The sequence below is a fragment of the Budorcas taxicolor genome, chromosome 6 (genome assembly GCF_023091745.1).
Source record: "Budorcas taxicolor isolate Tak-1 chromosome 6, Takin1.1, whole genome shotgun sequence".
In the NCBI taxonomy this organism is placed as follows: domain Eukaryota; kingdom Metazoa; phylum Chordata; class Mammalia; order Artiodactyla; family Bovidae; genus Budorcas; species Budorcas taxicolor.
Genome location: NC_068915.1, coordinates 112,015,369 through 112,032,666, shown reverse-complemented (window position 1 = coordinate 112,032,666; position 17,298 = coordinate 112,015,369). Strand labels below are relative to the sequence as shown.

General features: G+C 42.9%; 1 protein-coding gene across 2 annotated transcripts in view; it reads left to right on the top strand.

Annotated features, from left to right (window-relative positions):
* The first annotated feature begins 2,780 nt into the window (after nucleotides 1-2,780).
* LDB2 (LIM domain binding 2) overlaps nucleotides 2,781-17,298 on the top strand; it is a 461,540-nt gene continuing 447,022 nt past the window's right edge. For both annotated transcript variants that reach the window (XM_052641921.1, XM_052641920.1), the window contains exon 1: nucleotides 2,781-3,104. In XM_052641921.1, the coding sequence (XP_052497881.1) occupies nucleotides 2,973-3,104 (132 nt within the window). In that variant the 5' untranslated portion in view covers nucleotides 2,781-2,972. The remainder of the gene's footprint in view (nucleotides 3,105-17,298) is intronic.

The window sequence follows — 17,298 nt, the reverse complement described above, 5'->3', positions numbered from 1 at the left end:
GAGTCGGACACGACTGCAGTGACTTAGCAGCAGCAGCAGCACCTATGCATATATTATGTACCTAATAGCAATATTTTTGAGCACTCATATGTGTGAGCTCTAATCCATTCTGGTGCATCATCTCATCTAACCCATTGCAGCAGTCTTCTGGATTGCTACTATTATTTTTCCCAATTTAGGAATAAGGTTCCCAAGGCATACAGAGATCAAGGCACTTGGTCAAGTTCATAAGACAGGTAAGCGGTAGAACCAGGGTTGAGATGTTCTCTGGCCAGTGTTCCAGTTGTGCCAATGCCAATGAAGTATGTGTGGAATGAATGCATCAGTGAATGGGTAATGAAAAAAAAAAAGGTTCACAGAGCGGGGGCCACTTTAATCGGAGAGGAGGGTGAGTAGGAGTTTTCAGGAAGCAAGGGACTAAAGGGCCAATGCTTGCCAGCATGAAATGAGATTGTAACCACAGGCAGATTGAGTAAAGCAAATAAACAAACAAACTCTGTGTGTGTGTGTGTGTGTGTGTGTGTTTGACAGAGACACAGAGAGACAGAGATAGACAGAAAGAGATGGAGAGGCAGAGAGAGAGAAAGGTTTAACAAGCTTGGGCATTACCCCACCGACAGTGGAGAAAACACTGGAGGGGAAAACGTGGGCAAGCTTACCTCCTTTTGTATAATCAACCTTCGGCTTGTCATAAGGATGAACCCCAAGTCAGAAGAGAATTGTGGATGTGTGAACAGTATCAGATATTTCCGAACTTGGAATCTTTCGGTATTAACAGGAAGATATATTTCCAATAACCGTTTGGAACCGTCTATAAGAAATAATGAGAGCAAAACTCCACCTTATTCAGAAAGGGATTCCCTAAATGGATTGTTGAGCTTTTCCCAGTTTTGATCAGTATGGGACTGCACCGGCCTGCTCGGTGTTACTTTAATTCTCCAACCGAGACAGCCACGTAAACACACACTTGGGCGGCCCTGAACTCGTGGGCCGCCTTGAGTTGGGGAATTTAAACACAGGCAACGGTTAGGTTTTGCAGTGGCCATCATTCCAAAACATAAATCAAGCCAAATTTGTTTGAAATTCTGTCTTTAGAAGGTTGTGTGTTTTGACAAACCTTGCAGCAAATTTGGTCCAGCTTTTGGATTTGTAATGAAACCTGAAACCCAGCATGCTGGCCTGCCCTGGGGTCCTCTGGAAGGAAGCCTTCCAAGCAGCCTTACTGCATGTAAGGCCTTCCCTAATCTCACCCTGGCAAGAGACAGTTACTGTATTGGGTTGCACTGTAACTTTGAGGTGGACTCTGCAAATATTTTATGCAGTTATGGAGAAGGACAAATCAAGACTGCAGTTTGGAGGCATTTTGATGCCTGAGTATTCTTAAGAGTGTAAATTGGAGAATTAGCAATACCTATCCCCTGTTGGCTAGTGACTTGAAGATACCCCAAGCCATGGTTGGGGCAGAAAGTTAATTAACCTGCTTATTAAAAAGAATAAATGTCTCATTTGCATGCATTTACATTCAAATCTTACATGCATCAAGCTTTTTGGAGGTCTCTGCTTTCTTTCTTTAATACCACTGACCTAGCTAGATACTGGCTCAAAACATTCATACTTTCTGTGCTTTTATATCTGGACTTTGTTTCAGGGGTAGATGTCTGGTTATCATTGGTTCCAGCAGAATTTGATTGTCATATAGATTATTTCATCACTATAGACATCATCTCCCCTCCCGTGGGTGGTGCAGGCTTTCTTCCAGTTATCATATACCATGATTGAGAAAAGATTCATGGACATAACCCATCTTAGAAAATAAAGGCCTTGTCTCCGTCAGAGTTGGACATGTTATTTGGGGATAAACCATTCAATTATTCGCAATTTCCTACTCAACTGAATTTTCCATGGACATTTTTTGCAGGAGTTTTCTCTGTCTTGCTTTTCCCATCTTACTTGGAGGTCAGCTTTGGGAGATTTTGTTCCCTTTATTCTGTCTCCTAGGGAAAGAAGACCATTGCACCATGGGTGTTTCTTGGGCATGCCACATTCCAAATAATCATTATTTTGAACCTCAAAATGTTTCAGTGACCTGAATCTAGGCCCCGGGAGAGGGAGTGGGCTGGGAAGAAGGGTGACAGCCAGGAGAGTAGGGGGCTCCAAGGGAGGGATTGAAATGCAAAGACTCTGCCAAGCTCTCAAACAGCAAGGAAAACCAAAACTACAGAGGGAGCTTAGTGCAGAGGGAAACCTGCCTGGGAGTGCACCACCAGCTCAGCTCTGGGGGACCCGGACACCCACTGTTCTGTGTTTTATAGCCATCACCTCTCTGATCCACGACAATGGTTGTGGTGGGGGGCTGAGTGGCTCAGCTGGGAGCAGTTAAACCACCTATATGCTAACAAGCCCAGCCATCAGGTTGTGAAGGGTCCTGGCTGGAGGGGAAAGGGAAAAATAAAATAAAATCCCGCCAAATCTTAGACCTCTGTCAGACTGCGAGGAGAAGGATATTTTTTGAACTAGTCTACGGTGCGGACAGGAAATGACCTCTCCACAAACTGCTTCTTTAAAAACAAGCAGTGATGCCTAAAGCCATCCAACTCCCCTCTCCCTCCCTCCCTTCCTCTCTCCCAGCCTCCCTCCCTCTCTGAAGCTCCAGCTCTCCGGCTCTCCCTCCCCTCCCTCCTCCCACCTCCCTCCTCCCACCTCCCTCCTCCCTGCCTCCGGCTCTCGGTCTCTCGCTATAGAGGCTCCCACGGCAGTTCCCAGCCACTGTGTTCAGCCTGCCTGCCTGCCTGCCTCTGTGTGTGAGTGTGTGTGTGTGTGCGTGCGTGTGTGTGTGTGTGTGTGTATGCGCGCGCGCGCGTGTGTGCGAGCGTGTGCGTGCGGCTACTTTGTAGTGGGAAGAACACAGCCCATGTGCTCTGCATGGACGTTACTGATACTCTGTTTGGCTTGATTTTCGACAAGCAGGCAAGATGTCCAGCACACCACATGACCCCTTCTATTCTTCTCCTTTCGGACCGTTCTATAGGAGACACACACCCTATATGGTTCAACCAGAATACCGAATCTATGAAATGAACAAGAGGCTGCAGTCCCGCACAGAGGTAAGGACTTCAACCTTGGGTGTGTGTTGCTGTCTTTTTTTTTCCTTCCCTCAAACTGTGCCCGAGCTTTCCCTGCGTGGCTGGCTGCATCCTGCGGGAAGTGTCCCGCTAGATCCTACCGCGTACGTGGAAATGAGCGCCAGGATGAAGCCACGAGTTTGAACGCTGGGTTTCTTGCACATCAACTCTTGGAAGGTGGGGACAGTTTCTGCTGGAATCTTGAGATAGACAACCCAGCACTTGATTCGCCTGTCGGGTCTCCAGAAATGCTGCTTTCCCAGAACTCTAGCGTCTTGCAGGCTCCGGGTCGGTCCCCTCTTAGTGTTTCTTGAGATAGACTTCTAAGAGATTCCATGCTCATTGGCATCCAGCAAAATATTTTTTTTTTTTAAATAGCAAATCCCAGAGGAAGTCTGCTTTGACCTGTGTTTGCTTTTCAAAGTCATCAGGATTGAGGTGAAGAGGGCAGTAGAGCCACCCGTGGTACTTTTCAGAACTGGCCCTGGAGGGACGTGATTGTCTATTTCCCTGTTAAATTCAGAAACCACTTGCTGGGGGCAAGGGGTTCTTGACTCTCTCCCAGGGAGGGTAGGTGTATCTCCTGGGCTCTCCCTTGCACCAGAGCTGGCTCAGAAATCAAATCAGCTTGAGGTTTTGGCAAATTTTGTGATCTGGTGCCTGAGAGAGGAGCCTCACCTCCTCACTAGCAACTCTGGGAGCCAGGAGAGCCAGGACTTTGAGAACTTTGTAAATGCAAAAACTCCAGACTGCCTCCTGCGATTTAAATATTTAACGCCCGCTGACTTTTCCTCCTTGCTGGCTGAGCTGACAGGTCCTACAGCTGGGCTGCCCCTTTGCCTTTAAGTTGGGGCTTTGTGTTGAAGTGTTCTGAGAAGGAGTTTGTCACAGAGTCACTTTAGAAAGTAGAAATCTCTGGGAATTTTGTCCTTTCTGCAGAGTATGGATACCTGGAGGGTCGCTGGCAAAGAGCTTTTGGGGACTAGCATTGGTAGAATTTTAGGTAGAAGACTGACTCTCAGTTCCAAAGAGGGAGTCAGTTAAGGTTGTATGAGAAAATAAAATACACTTCCTTGAATTGTCAACAGAGCCATAGAGAACTCCTGATGTTTAATGTATTTAATGTAGCTATCAAGATGTGACCCGCTTTCTGACTGGCTAACTGCTGGACTAGGACTGATTAAAAAAAAAAAAAAAAAGTAGCTAAGCTGTCTTTATCACTGCTGTTTTCTTTATGTGTTAATACATCATAGATCTTACGTATACTTGATACTATTGCTCTCCCCAAGAGCCAGTAGCTTTGACACAAGTGTAAACTCTTGTGCAGAGGGTGGTGAGCCTTTGGATATAAATGATATATGTGTTGTTGAGTATGTATGTTATAGTTTGTATATTTCAATGTTCATTTCGATCTTTGCAACTGTGTATTGGAATCTTCAACTCTTACCCAAACTGTTGGTTGTCACAGCCTGCTTTCTAAATTAGGAGGATAGAGAATGTCTTCTAGTTCAGGCACACATAATTGCAACACAGATTTGGGGTAAAGAAATATCTTGAAATATGATTAGTTTTTTTAAAAAAGAGACCAGGGGCCTTGATGGATCGATTGTTGAAGAGCAGCAGGATTTAAAAACAACCCGTGTCCATCTTATATCTTAGAAAGTTTTTGTGGAGTTATAAGAGGAGGTTTTCCTCCCAACAACCTTCTCTGTTAGGGAAGCAGGCAGATTTCTTAGACGTCTGTGTTCTCCTGTGTCCCTTAATCATCACCTGGCCAGTTCTGAGCTAGCATACTTATCTGGAAGACTTCTCTACGCTGGTCCTCATAAAACTCTGTAGGATGCAATAAGGTGCCTACATTTGTTTCACATTTGAGAGGAAACCTTTGAAAGCCCCTCATTCATGGCCTGTTTCTTAAAAATGGCACATTATCTTTTGTGAGAGCTAAACTCAGGAATTCTTAACTTTTGGATCCTGGGGTATTACTTTTAAGTAGAAAAGCTGCTTCATAGCTCGAGAAACTAGAAAAGGAAATCTTACTATGACAGATCTTCAAGATGTTTTAAAACCTCTCTGGCTGACAAAAAAGCACGGAAAACTGTTTCTAGAACTGAATGTTCTAGAGCCTACCTTAAACATTTCTTCCCTTAGTTAGATTTTTAAAGTAATTATCCAAATAATTACTCTGACGCTTCCGTTTTGCTTTGCCAAGCAGTAAAGGATGTCATGAACCCGAGGCCATGAGTTTGCTTTCATTTCATAATGAAAAAAAGGAGAGAACCAAATAAGTACTCCTAAGATACAGAAATCTTAACATTCAGTATTAGACTGATCAAAGTTTATAATGGAAAAAAAAGGGTTTAGAAAAGAATAACTCTTCTTGAAAAAGTTGCATTGTGCCTTTACCAAGGATGATTATGATGAAGTTATTCTCAACCCTAGAGAGAGATGGGCTGGAATAAAGTACAGTAATATCCAGCAAGAGTTATCAGTTTATAATCACGCGCAGAAATCAAGTAGATGGTTGCCAGATCGCTTTTAGAATGTAACCTGTGCATCCATCCATTTTGGGCAAGAGAGGCTGACCCCTCTTTCTTTCTCTCTTCTGGTTCCCGCTTCTACATTACTTGGTGTTATTTCATCGACTCCTTACACGTGTACACATGCACTTGCACTCACACACACACGCCTAGGTAACACGCTCGACTCTCCATTCCTTTTTGAATGTACACTTGCCTAGAAAGAAATTGTAGCACATCCCATTTGCGATGAAAAAAATTGTAACCAAGTTTGCAGAAATTTCCTGGAAACGTCCTTCTTTATGGAAAGGAAAGAAAGTCGTGAAGAAGAAGCATGGCTCCCACCTACCTTCCTGCTTTTTCTTGCCCCCCCCCCCCCCCCCCCAGAACATTCTCTTCTGGGATTGATGCATTTCTTCCAATTAAATCCAGTCAGAGCCCTTCAGGAGCTGGGTAGTCTTAAAGAACCCAGGATTGGGAGTTAATCCTGTTTCAAACTTGTTTCTTCACTTACTAACTTGTTGGCATGGATTTTGGTTCCTCATCAGCAAATCCCCTGCAAGGCCCCTTTAATTTGAAAATCCAGATTCTTTCGAAGTCCAGGGTTTGGTTTCCTTCAGTATGAACAAAGTGTTGTAAACCAGAGTAATGAGCAAAGACATTATTTCTTGGCTCACGGTATTTAGTTCAGAATTGCAAATGGTAATGTGAAAACAGAGTCATAGTGGAGAAAATATTGCAGAGAGAGACCCTGGCAGTCTTGTTTAAGGCCGGCGCTGGAAGCAAGCAGTTGCTGGGACAAAGTAGGTGCACAAGAAATGTCTGTGAACACGCGATCACGCATCAGTAAATGACAGAGGAGAGAGAGTTTAGCTATGTCATTGATTCTTGACCTTCTGAGCCACCAGGGAAGCTCAGTGTCACTGAAATTGGCATCATTCCTGAGAAGTACAATTCTGATGCCTTTGGGGGTGCTGGTACCTCCTGAAGCTGCTTTAGGGACCAACTTCCCAGTGCCCTAAAACTGTGCATCTCCGCCTCTCCACATTTATTTCATCATGAGGCAATTAAGATCTGTAATCTCTGTGGCCAAGGAAAGCAAGTGTCTAAGAAATTATGGGACCTCATTTCTTTTTAGAGGAATATAAACGCTTTACAAAGCAAACGAACACAACATAAATATGTTTTCAATGCTGCCAGCTATTCTGGGAAATAAAAATTTCTTTGCAACACCAGAATCTCAGTGGAATTTCATAAAGAAATGCATGGATGTTTCCCCCCTCTTCTTAGTTGAAAATAAGAGAAACTCTTGGAGTTTTTTCTCAGTGTTGATCTGTATCCCAGCCAGTGGGGAGAGGGCTACGCTGTTTTCCATTGTGTATGTTACCATGAATTGACCTGAGGTCTTCGCAAATTCATTTACTATTTGAACGATCTTGCTGTCTCAAATGTGTTTTTGGAAGAACAGAACTGCATAATTTTTTATTTAATGCTGCACACAGAGTATAATCAGATAGGACATAAAATTATGTCCTAAAGATTTCAGAATTTATTCTGTAACAAGCTTCAATAACGATAGAAGAAGCAGTGTTATTTTCATTTCCTGAGGTCTGTGCTACAAGATAAAAAAAGTATGTACAGGTAAAATATAAGATCATCATAGTGACCTTCATTTTTAGTGAAAGGATTTCAGTAATGTTGGATTTTTATAGAATTTAAGGAACTTTAATCAAGTTATAAAAATTTTGGTTACTGTAGGTAACTTTTCTATACCTTGTTTCCTCATTCAAAGACCAAAAATGTGTCTGTTCCAGTGAAGAGGTTTGTAAGTATATAGTTTTTTTTCATGTTGGTAGTCTGTTGATTTTGATAAATGCCACAAGCATCAGGAAAGTGTGGGTACCATGATGTGTTTCTTTTGTTTTGAGGGCTTTTCCCCTTTTATCAGTATTACACATTTTACTCCCAAAGAGAAGACGGTGATTACAATGGGAAGCCACCGCGCACACAAGGGTTTTCTTAGAATTACGGTGTTTAGTTTTACAGGATTTAATATGAATGTCGAAAATGTTTGAAGACCTTAAAATTTAAATCTGCTGCTTTAGCCCCGCCTCAGCTCAACTCTCCAAGTCCCCGGGGAGGGGGTGGAAGGGGGTGGAGGGCTCGCAGGCTTTTCTTTCAGCTGCATTTTTATATACTTTAGTCACAGAGTTTCCCTTGTAACATCATGTTTATTCATGGGCTAGCTGAGTATCATTGATGTTCAGATGGAGCCTAGTTAAAATGAGATTAGGTATTTTGGATAGGTGGGAAAAAAAAATGAAAACTGCTTTGTGATAAACTTGGATTTTTTTTCTTTTTTTCCTCTTAGAAATTTAGAAAGAAAAATGGTGCTGTTACTCTGAGGCATATGAATGATTTTCAGTGTTAACCACAGAACTTTCCAAGTTTTTCGAAGGGGGGTGGTGAGGAGTGGGGGGCGGAGGGTGGGTTAGTAGTGGTAAGGAAAGCTATTTTGAAAATGTTAAATGAAACCAAAACTGAGTTGTTTTTTTTTTTTAAATGAGAACTCCCAACCTCTCTTATTTTTCAAGATCTCTACAAGGCCTCAGAAAACAAATCGCAGGACTCTTGTACCGATTTTATTTTCCTGAAGTCTTTTTTTTTTTTTTTTCCATTTTCTTACTATGGGAACTGTTTTTAATTAAAAATTGCTGCAAACTAACTATTCGTAGGAGGCCAAGAAGAAAAAAAAAATCTATCAACACCATTCAACACAGATTCTTATCAGCCTAAAATCAATGCATACTTAAATCTCCCCCCTTTTGGTGTGTAAATTATGATATAGGATTTAAACAGTATGCATCCTTTAAGCATTTAGCTTTTTGTTTGGGTTTCAGAAAGAAATTAATTTAAATTGTATGGAGATAGGGCTATAAATCTCCTTTTATTACGTTTGTCCACATTAACTCATTTTCATGTGGAACACGGAACACCCCCTTTCTGAGCAAGCAAACGCAACATAAAACAAACAATACCAGATATTCTCCAGAACAAGATTCATAAACTTACTTATTTGGATTCAGTTGGTGGGTCATGGAGTATAATTGATCTGGAAAAACAATCTTTTTGAAGGTAGCAGAAAACGAGGCTTTAAAAACATTTTCAGCTAAGGTAGGCATTACATATATCTTTGTGATTTCCTAAACAATCTATTTTCCTCTTTCCTTTTTCTTCTTCCTTCCTCTTTCTTTCTGTTCTTTCCTCCCTCCCTCCCTCTCTTCCTTTCTTTCTCTTTCTTTCCTTTTTTCTTATCAATTGAGCTTAGGTTTTCTTTTTACATTTAAATCCTGGCCAAGTGCATCTGAACACAGGCAACTATTAATACTTGAGACAAACTTCAGCCATTCCTTCAAGAATTTTCCTACTTCAGGCAATGACAGTATCAATGTCTGGAAATGCAAAGACTATTAAGACATTTTCTGTGTTTACAAGCTTACCATTTGGTAACCAAGGGCAGAATATAAAACCAACTCTTACAGTGAAGCCCCCTGTGAGAAGGTTGAATGGCATCACCAACGCAATGGACATGAGTTTGAGCAAGCTCCAGGAGTTGGTGATGGACAGGGAAGCCTGGCGTGCTGCAGTCCATGGGGTCTCAAAGAGTCGGACTGAGCTACTGGACTGCACTGTTGGGTTAAGACATTGTGCCTTTGACTATTGAAAGATGCACAGCTTTCTGAAAAGTAGTCATGATGATAGTAACTAATATCTACGGAGGGTTCCCTATCTGAGGGCCAAGGTGCTCAGTACGTTCTGTAGGTCAACTCACGTCACCGTCATAATTACCACCTGTAATTGGAACTTCTAACCTCTGAAGCCTTACTGATGAGGAAAAACTAAGGGTTACGTAGATTATCTAAGGTCGCACGGATGGTAGTTTACTTTTAGAAGTTATCCTCTTAACCGCGTCACTTCTCTGAGATAAGAAATACTAGTGAGGATTCTAGTTTTGCCTGTGGAAATGTATTGGTTGAATACATTTTTTCCTTGGATAGATTGACTTTGGCAGTGGCTGGAAAGTTGACCCCATCTAACTAACCTGATTGGACTACTTGCCTCTCAAATATCTGACTCATTTCAAAAGGGCCCTTGTGAAATTCCAAAGGATGGAATCAGAGCTGGAGCATATACCCCGGTTATCAAAAAAGAGACTGCAATCACATCTATCTACTGAAGAATGGATAGTTTCAGTATTCATTGAAGTGATCTTATCTGAAGAGTCACTGGAATTGTTGTGGGATACTATGTTTATTTATCTAAGAGTTTAATTGTTTTTCAGCTTAAAATACTTAGGTTTCCATTCAGCGCTTGACTTGTCTCAGGTCTGCTCTGTGGGAGACGGTGGTTTAATTATTTTAAACACCAGTAGGATGAGTAGAAAAACTAACCCAACTTTGGTGGGATACCAGATTAGGAGAGTAAATTAGAATCTGGCATGATATTGGCTTCCTTTGCTGGTAATCAACTAAGAATCGTAGGAAAAAGAAAGGCAAAGAGAGAAGAGCCCTTCCAACTTGTGTTGGTCTCTCGTTGTCCTATTTTGATGCTAAGAGACAGTCTGTCCACATCAGAGTTCCTCGTGGAACACAAGGTTGCTTTCCTAACCCTGCAGCCTCCTTTAGCTCTCTGCGAGGCTACTGTCTTTACAGTAAATGCCTGCCCGTGACTAGCGATAAGATGGATCTCTTCCTGTGATGCACTCGCCAGCCCCAGATGCCCGTGTTCTGGTTCTCCTTTAACGAATAAGGAAGCTGAGGCTCAGAGAGGTGAAGACCAAGTCTGTGCATGGGTGTCTCCAGGTCTGGATCTTTTGACTACCCTAAGTCTGCTGGTGAAGGCTTCCTACCCGCTGATGGAACCCTGACAGCCACCCCTTGCCCTCGCTTCACTGACAGTTTTTGTTCTTACTGTTCAGTCGCTCAGTCATGTCTGATTCTTTGTGACCCCATGGACTCCAGCACACCAGGCCTCCCTGTCCTTCACCATCTTCCGGAGTTTACTCAAACTCCTGTGCATTGAGTCAGTGATGCCATCCAACCATCTCATCCTCTGTCGTCCCCTTCTCCTGCCTTCAATCTTTCCCAGCATCAGGGTCTCTTCCAATGAGTCAGCTCTTCACAGGAGGTGGTCACGGTATTGAAGCTTCAGCGTCAGCATCAGTCTTTCCAATGAATATTCCGGGTTCGTTTCCTTTAGGATTGACTGGTTTAGTCTCTTTGCAGTCCAGGGAACTCTCAAAAGTCTTCTCCAGCACCACTATGAACCAATCTAGTTTGAAGTTTCAGCCTTCCGATTAAAAACAACGCTGAGCATTAATGATGTGGTTGTTTAGCCACTCAGTCGTGTCCGAACTCTTTGCCACCCCATGGACTGCAGCACACCAGGCTTCCCAGTCCTTCACTATCTCTCAGAGTCTGTTCAAGCTCATGTCCATTGAATCAATGATGCCATCCAACCATCTCATCCACAGTTGTAGATTCCTGTGAAGAAGGGGAACCACCCCTGTTCTGGGGACACCACAGGTCCCCATGCTCTCTTTTGAATTTGAACGATCTCCTATCCTCTCTGCTCCCTCTTCCTAATACATAATCTGTTTTCCCATAAGCAGCCAAGGTGATATTTTTGACACAGAAATCAGAGCACATCACTCTCCACCTCCCCTCCCACTGGAATAAGCTCTAAAATCCACTCTCTTGCTTGAAAACTCTGTTGATCTGCTGCTTCCTGATGGATGTTCAGCAAATTCCAGCCAAAAGAGACTGAGTTGGATCCGTTAACATGCCAAGCTTGTCTGTACCTCAACACCCTCGCCCTTAGCAGGAGAATGCACATACAGATTTCTTTTTGATAACACTTATAAGTATTGTCTGACTCTTTGCAACCCCATGGACTGCAGCACGCCAGGCTTCCTGGTCCATCACCAACTCCTGGAGCTTCCTCAAACTCATGTCCATCCAGTTGGTGATGCCACCCAACCATCTCATTCTCTGCTGCCCCTTCTCCTCCTGCCTTCAATCTTTCCCAGCATCAAAGTCTTTTCCAATGAGTCAACTCTTTGCATCAGGTGGCCAAAGTACTGGAGCTTCAGCTTCAGCATCAGTCCTTCCAATGAATATTCAGGGTTGATTTCCTTTAGGATTGACTGGTTGGATCTCCTTGCTGTCCAAGGGACTCTCAAGAGTCTTCTCTAGCACCACAATTCAAAAGCATCAATTCTTAGGCACTCAGCCTTCTTTATGGTCCAACTCTCACATCCATACATGACTACTGGAAAAACCATAGCTCTGACAATATGGACCTTTGTAAGCAAAGTGATGTCTCTGCTTTTTAATATGCTGTCTAGATTTGTCTTAGCTTTTTTCCTAAGGAGCAATCATCTTTTAACTTCATGGCTGCAGTCAACCATCTGCAGTGATTTTGGAGCCCAAGAAAGTAAATTCTGTCTTTTTTTTCCCATCTATTTGCCATGAAGTGATGGGACCAAATGCCATGATCTACTTTTTTGAATGTGTGAGTATTGGGAAATCTAAATGAATTGGAATTTGGCATGGTGTTGGCCTGATTTGCAGCTAATTGATTCAATGTCCCAAAGAAAATAATGACCATGAAAGAGATTCCTAGCACTTAGTAGGGCCTTTTCAGATCAACCCCTGTCACAGAGAGACTCCCTTAATCACCTCAGTTAAAATTGCCTCTTGCCAGACATACAACCTCACTCACTTTCTATCCAATGCCCTGATCACTTTTTATGAAGGAATTATAGCAAGCTGGTATTTTCTTGCTTGTAGTTTATTTAAGTGTCTGCTTATCCTCAATAAAATGTGTACCATGTGAGGACAAAAGGCTCAGCCATCTCCTTTATAATTGTCTGCCCAATGCCTCATTGCACATAGTTGATATGCAAAATTCATCTGTTGAATAAAGAAAATTATGTTGTGCTTTTGAACTGTGGTGCTGGAGAAGACTCTTGAGAATCCCTTGGACAGCAAAGAGATCAAACCAGTCAATCCTAAAGGAGATCAACCCTGCATAGTCACTGGCTAGACGAATGCTGAAGCTCCAATACTTTGGCCACCTGATGCAAAGAGCCGACTCATTGGAAAAGACCCTGATGCTGGGAAAGACTGAAGGCAGGAGAAGGGGATGACAGAGGACGAGATGGTTGGATGGCATCACTGACTCACTGGACGTGAATTTGAGCAAGCTCTGGGAGATGGTGAAGGACAGGGAAGCCTGGCGGGCTGCAGTCCACGGGGTCCCAAAAAGTTGGACACGACTGAGTGGCCTGACAATGACATCAAGGACTTTCTACACTGACACTGGATTTTACCTTCAGTCTTCCCAACAATAATCTGTAGCTCCAGCTGGAAAAGAATCTGTGAACCTAATAGCTGGGTGAAAATTCACAGAATGTTCTGCTATATCTGCCAGGGGGAAGAAAAGGAGCCTGAAAAGAATTTCTTCTGTGAAGGCAGGCAGTGTTGAACTGAGAACTTTGCCCTCTGGGTGGTATGAATCTGTTGGGAATCTCCCGACTTCTGATGAAAAACATTTATACTTTCCTCATTTGCTCTTTCTACATTTCCTCTCCTTGGATCTACTGGAGGGCTCACAGCCATGAATTATGATGTGAATTGTGATAACACCTTACATTTCCTGGAGCATTTTGTGACTTGAGAAAGTGCTTTCAGGGCCATGAATTAGCTTTTTTCAGGTGTTTAGCATAACAGAAAATATGGGGACATATTAGTGTATGTTGTGTGTGCGTTCAGTTATGTCCAACTCTTTGTGACCCAATGGACTGTAGCCCTCCAGGCCCCTCTGTCCATGGGATTTTCTAGGCAAGAATCCTGGAGTCGGTTGCTGTTTCCTCCTCCAGGAAGCTGACCTAGGGATTGAACCTGTGTCACTTGCATTTCCTGCTTGGCAGGCAGATTCTTTACCACTGAGCCTAACTAGGACCTGTGTGATGTGTTTGGGTGTGTTTGCGTGCAACGTGGGCATGTGTATATGACAGAGTCAAAGAGCAGACGAGAGAGAGACATCCTGAACCCAATCAGATTGTGTTTGTGTACGTATGAAACTCCTGGTTAGGAAACATACACAACTTTTTTGTTTTTTCCCTTTAGCATGTGTGGAATGTAAAGATCTGTACTGGTGAATGGCTTACAATAAATCAGATCTGAGCCAAACCCTGACTCTCCCTCTTGTTTGCTGTGTGATCTTAGGGAGGTCATTTAACTGTTCTGAACCCTTGTTTTCTTAGCCTGAGTTTTAAGTTGGCAGGTGAATGGCTAACGTATGTAAAAATGTCTGGTATACAGTAAGTGCTCAATAAGTGGGAACCGTGATGATGACAGTAGGAAGGGGGATGGTGATGATGATTATGCTGCCCTGGTTCTCTGTCCCATTTGCAAAATAAGTCATATAAGTCATGCAAAACGTTGATTTCCTAATAGTATTTGCTTATACTTTATTAATGTATAGTTGATTTACAGACTGCGTTAGTTTCAGGTATACAGGAGAGTGATTCAGTTATATGTGTATATCTGTATCTATCCGTGGTCATGCTAGTCACTAAATCATGTCTGGCTCTTTTCTTACCCCATGGACTCCAACCACTCCACTCTCCCCCACCCCACAAGGCTCCTCTGTCCATGGGATTTCCCAGGCAAGAACACTGGAGTGAGTTGTCATTTCCTTATCCAGGAGATCTTCCCAACTTAGGGACTGAACCTGGGTCTCCTGTGTTGGCAGGCTGGTTGTTTACCACTGAGCCACCTGGGAAGCATCTATATCTACTATCTATTTATCTATCTTTTTTCATATTCTTTTCCTTCGTAAGTTACAACAAGATATTGAATATAGTTCACTATGAAAGAGAAGTGAAAGTGAAAGTCGCTCAGTCGTCTGACTCTTTGCGACCCCATGGTCTGTACAATCCATGGAATTCTCCAGGCCAGAATACTGTGCTATACGGTAAATCTTTGTTGTTAATCTGTTTTATGTATAATGGTATGTATCTGTTAATCCCATACTCCTCGCCCTCCCCTGTCCCCTCTGGTGGCCATAAAGGTATCTTTAAAAAACATGTCTTACTTGGCTTACGTAAGCAGATTTCAATTTAGTAAATGAAACTTGCAGTGATACATTATAGGATTTGTGGGCTTGGGGTTCTTATAACACGTAATGGTACCATCAGGGCACTCTACCATCGTTCACTAGTGAGAATTATCACACAGTTTCCAGTGGCCATGATTTCCCTCAAAGTCTGAGTTATAAGTATCTCTTAGACATACTGAGGGCTTCCCTGGTGGCTCAGAGGGTAAAGCGTCTGCCCACAATGCAGGAGACCGGGGTTCGACATACCAAGTGTCAAGATTAAGAAATGACCATTGCATGGGACACATATTCACTCCTTCCTGTTGGAAAACAATCTGTGTTCAGGGTTTGCTCTAGCTAGGGACTCAGGGGGGTCAACAGGACACTGAAATATTCCCCTTCCGCAGTGCCTCTGCTGGGCCATCTCAGCAGGGGCCCCGAGGGCTGGAGAGCGCACACCTGCTGGCCTTGACTGGTCGTTCTGTCTAAAGAGGCACACTTTCTCCAAATGCAGCCTGGCCCAGACTTCTGCGAGGGAGTAATGTCAGGCGCTGGGCGAAGCCTACAGCCCCACCTGCATGTCTAGACTGGTAACAGCCCAGCCAGCTGATCCACCGGGACACCTTACGGCTTCCTCCTTAACACGGGGCGATGTACACGGGTGGAAATGGTGTTGCTGTAAACAGTATCTAAAAGATACCACGTGCGGGTGTCTTTCTGGCCAGAGGGGTCATGGTGATGGGAAGTAAAGCTGCCTGCCTCCACTTTGTGCGTAAGACCGCACGTGGTCATGTGCCGATTTGTCTCATCAATTTCAGGGTCCAATCTCCCTGACTTTTCCTACTGAATTCCTTAATGTACGCATGCATACCTTCCTACATTTCGTTTCACTGACTAGGCCGCCTGTGGTGTTTATGTAGAATTCCACATTAATAATCATTTGTAATTAACTTTTGAGAGAAATAGCTTGCATAGCTCGAACATTAGTGAGTGGCACTGGCTCAGCTGTGTCCAGCCCTTTGTCACCCCATGGACTGTCACCTGCCAGGCTCCTCTATCCATGGGAATCTCCAGGCAAGAATACTGGAGTGGGTAGCCATTCCCTTCTCCAAGGGATCTTCCTGACCCAGGGATCACACCCAGGTCTCCCTGCATTGCAGGCAGATTCTTTACCATCTGAGCCACCAGGGAAGCCCAGCTTAAACATTACATTGTTTTGTATTCTAATTATATATATATATGAACTAAAATGTAATTTGAATTTATATTTATTTTATATTTTTTATAGATCTTCAATTTTTTATTCCAATTTCTGTTGGTTATCTATTGACCTTCTTTATTGCGGGGAAGGGCAAATTTTTATTTTATTTATTTTTGTTTTATTTTTGGCTGTACCACACAACATGTGGGATGATCTCTGTTCCCTCACCAGGGATCTAACTGCAACAGAAAAGTGGATTCTTCACCACTGAACCTCTCTTTAGGGAAGTCCCTATATGTTATTTTTTCTAAAAGAGTAGTGCTTATTAAATTTTACTTCCAAATATGGTTCATTTCTTAGGACTCATTAGGATTTGATCTTGAGACTCAAAATCTGCGTAGATAAGCAAAAGTTAGACCAATAAACAAGGCTAACTATTTGGCAGTGCACACATACACACACACACACACACACACACACACACACACCCCTCTATGCCTTATAACATAGGCCATGATTATCCTACAGTTGGCTGAAACTTCTGCTTGAAATTAAAATTAAGCAGTTGGTGCATATCACCTGCCTTTAAAAGGTTCTTAAACAGAACAGTAGATGGGAGACTGACTTCTCAGTTGGCTGAATCCCAGAATTTCAGGGCTGGAATTAGATCCGAGTGATCACCTAGACCAACGTCTGATTGTGGAGATTGTGGGTTTTCTGAAACCAGACCCAGGATGTGCTTACCTGAACGATGATGTGCTGAGGATTCAGAAGTAGTCTCAGTTTTCTAAAGCGTGACACTGGCTACCCAGGTGCCACTCAGGAAGTGACCATATCAGACACTCCGACTGATCACAAAGTTGCACTTCAGCTCTATAAACACGTCTGCTTTTCAAATCCCTTTCTTCCTTTCCAGTTTCCCAATTTGTCCAAAAGCCTGATGCTATTGATGTCGAAAGATACATGGCTAAGCCTCATTGCTTTGGAATTAATGGCTGTCTCCCTTGCCAATTTACCTAAAGTTGGATATGTTTTAAGGCATAGGTCTACTTTTTCTGATTTTAAGAACGTGGTGTGTGAGGAACAGCATATCTGTAAAGCATAGCAATGTACAAAGAGGTAGCTAAAAACTGTCTTTAGTTCTAGCACGCAAAAATTGCTGTTAACGATTTAGCATATCAATCTAGGGCAGACACATGTATGCATCAGCCTTTATATGTTTAGGGACATACCAAGCACCCCTTTGAATCCAGCTCTTTGAATTAAAATTCTGAGTGTTTCACTGTGTTCT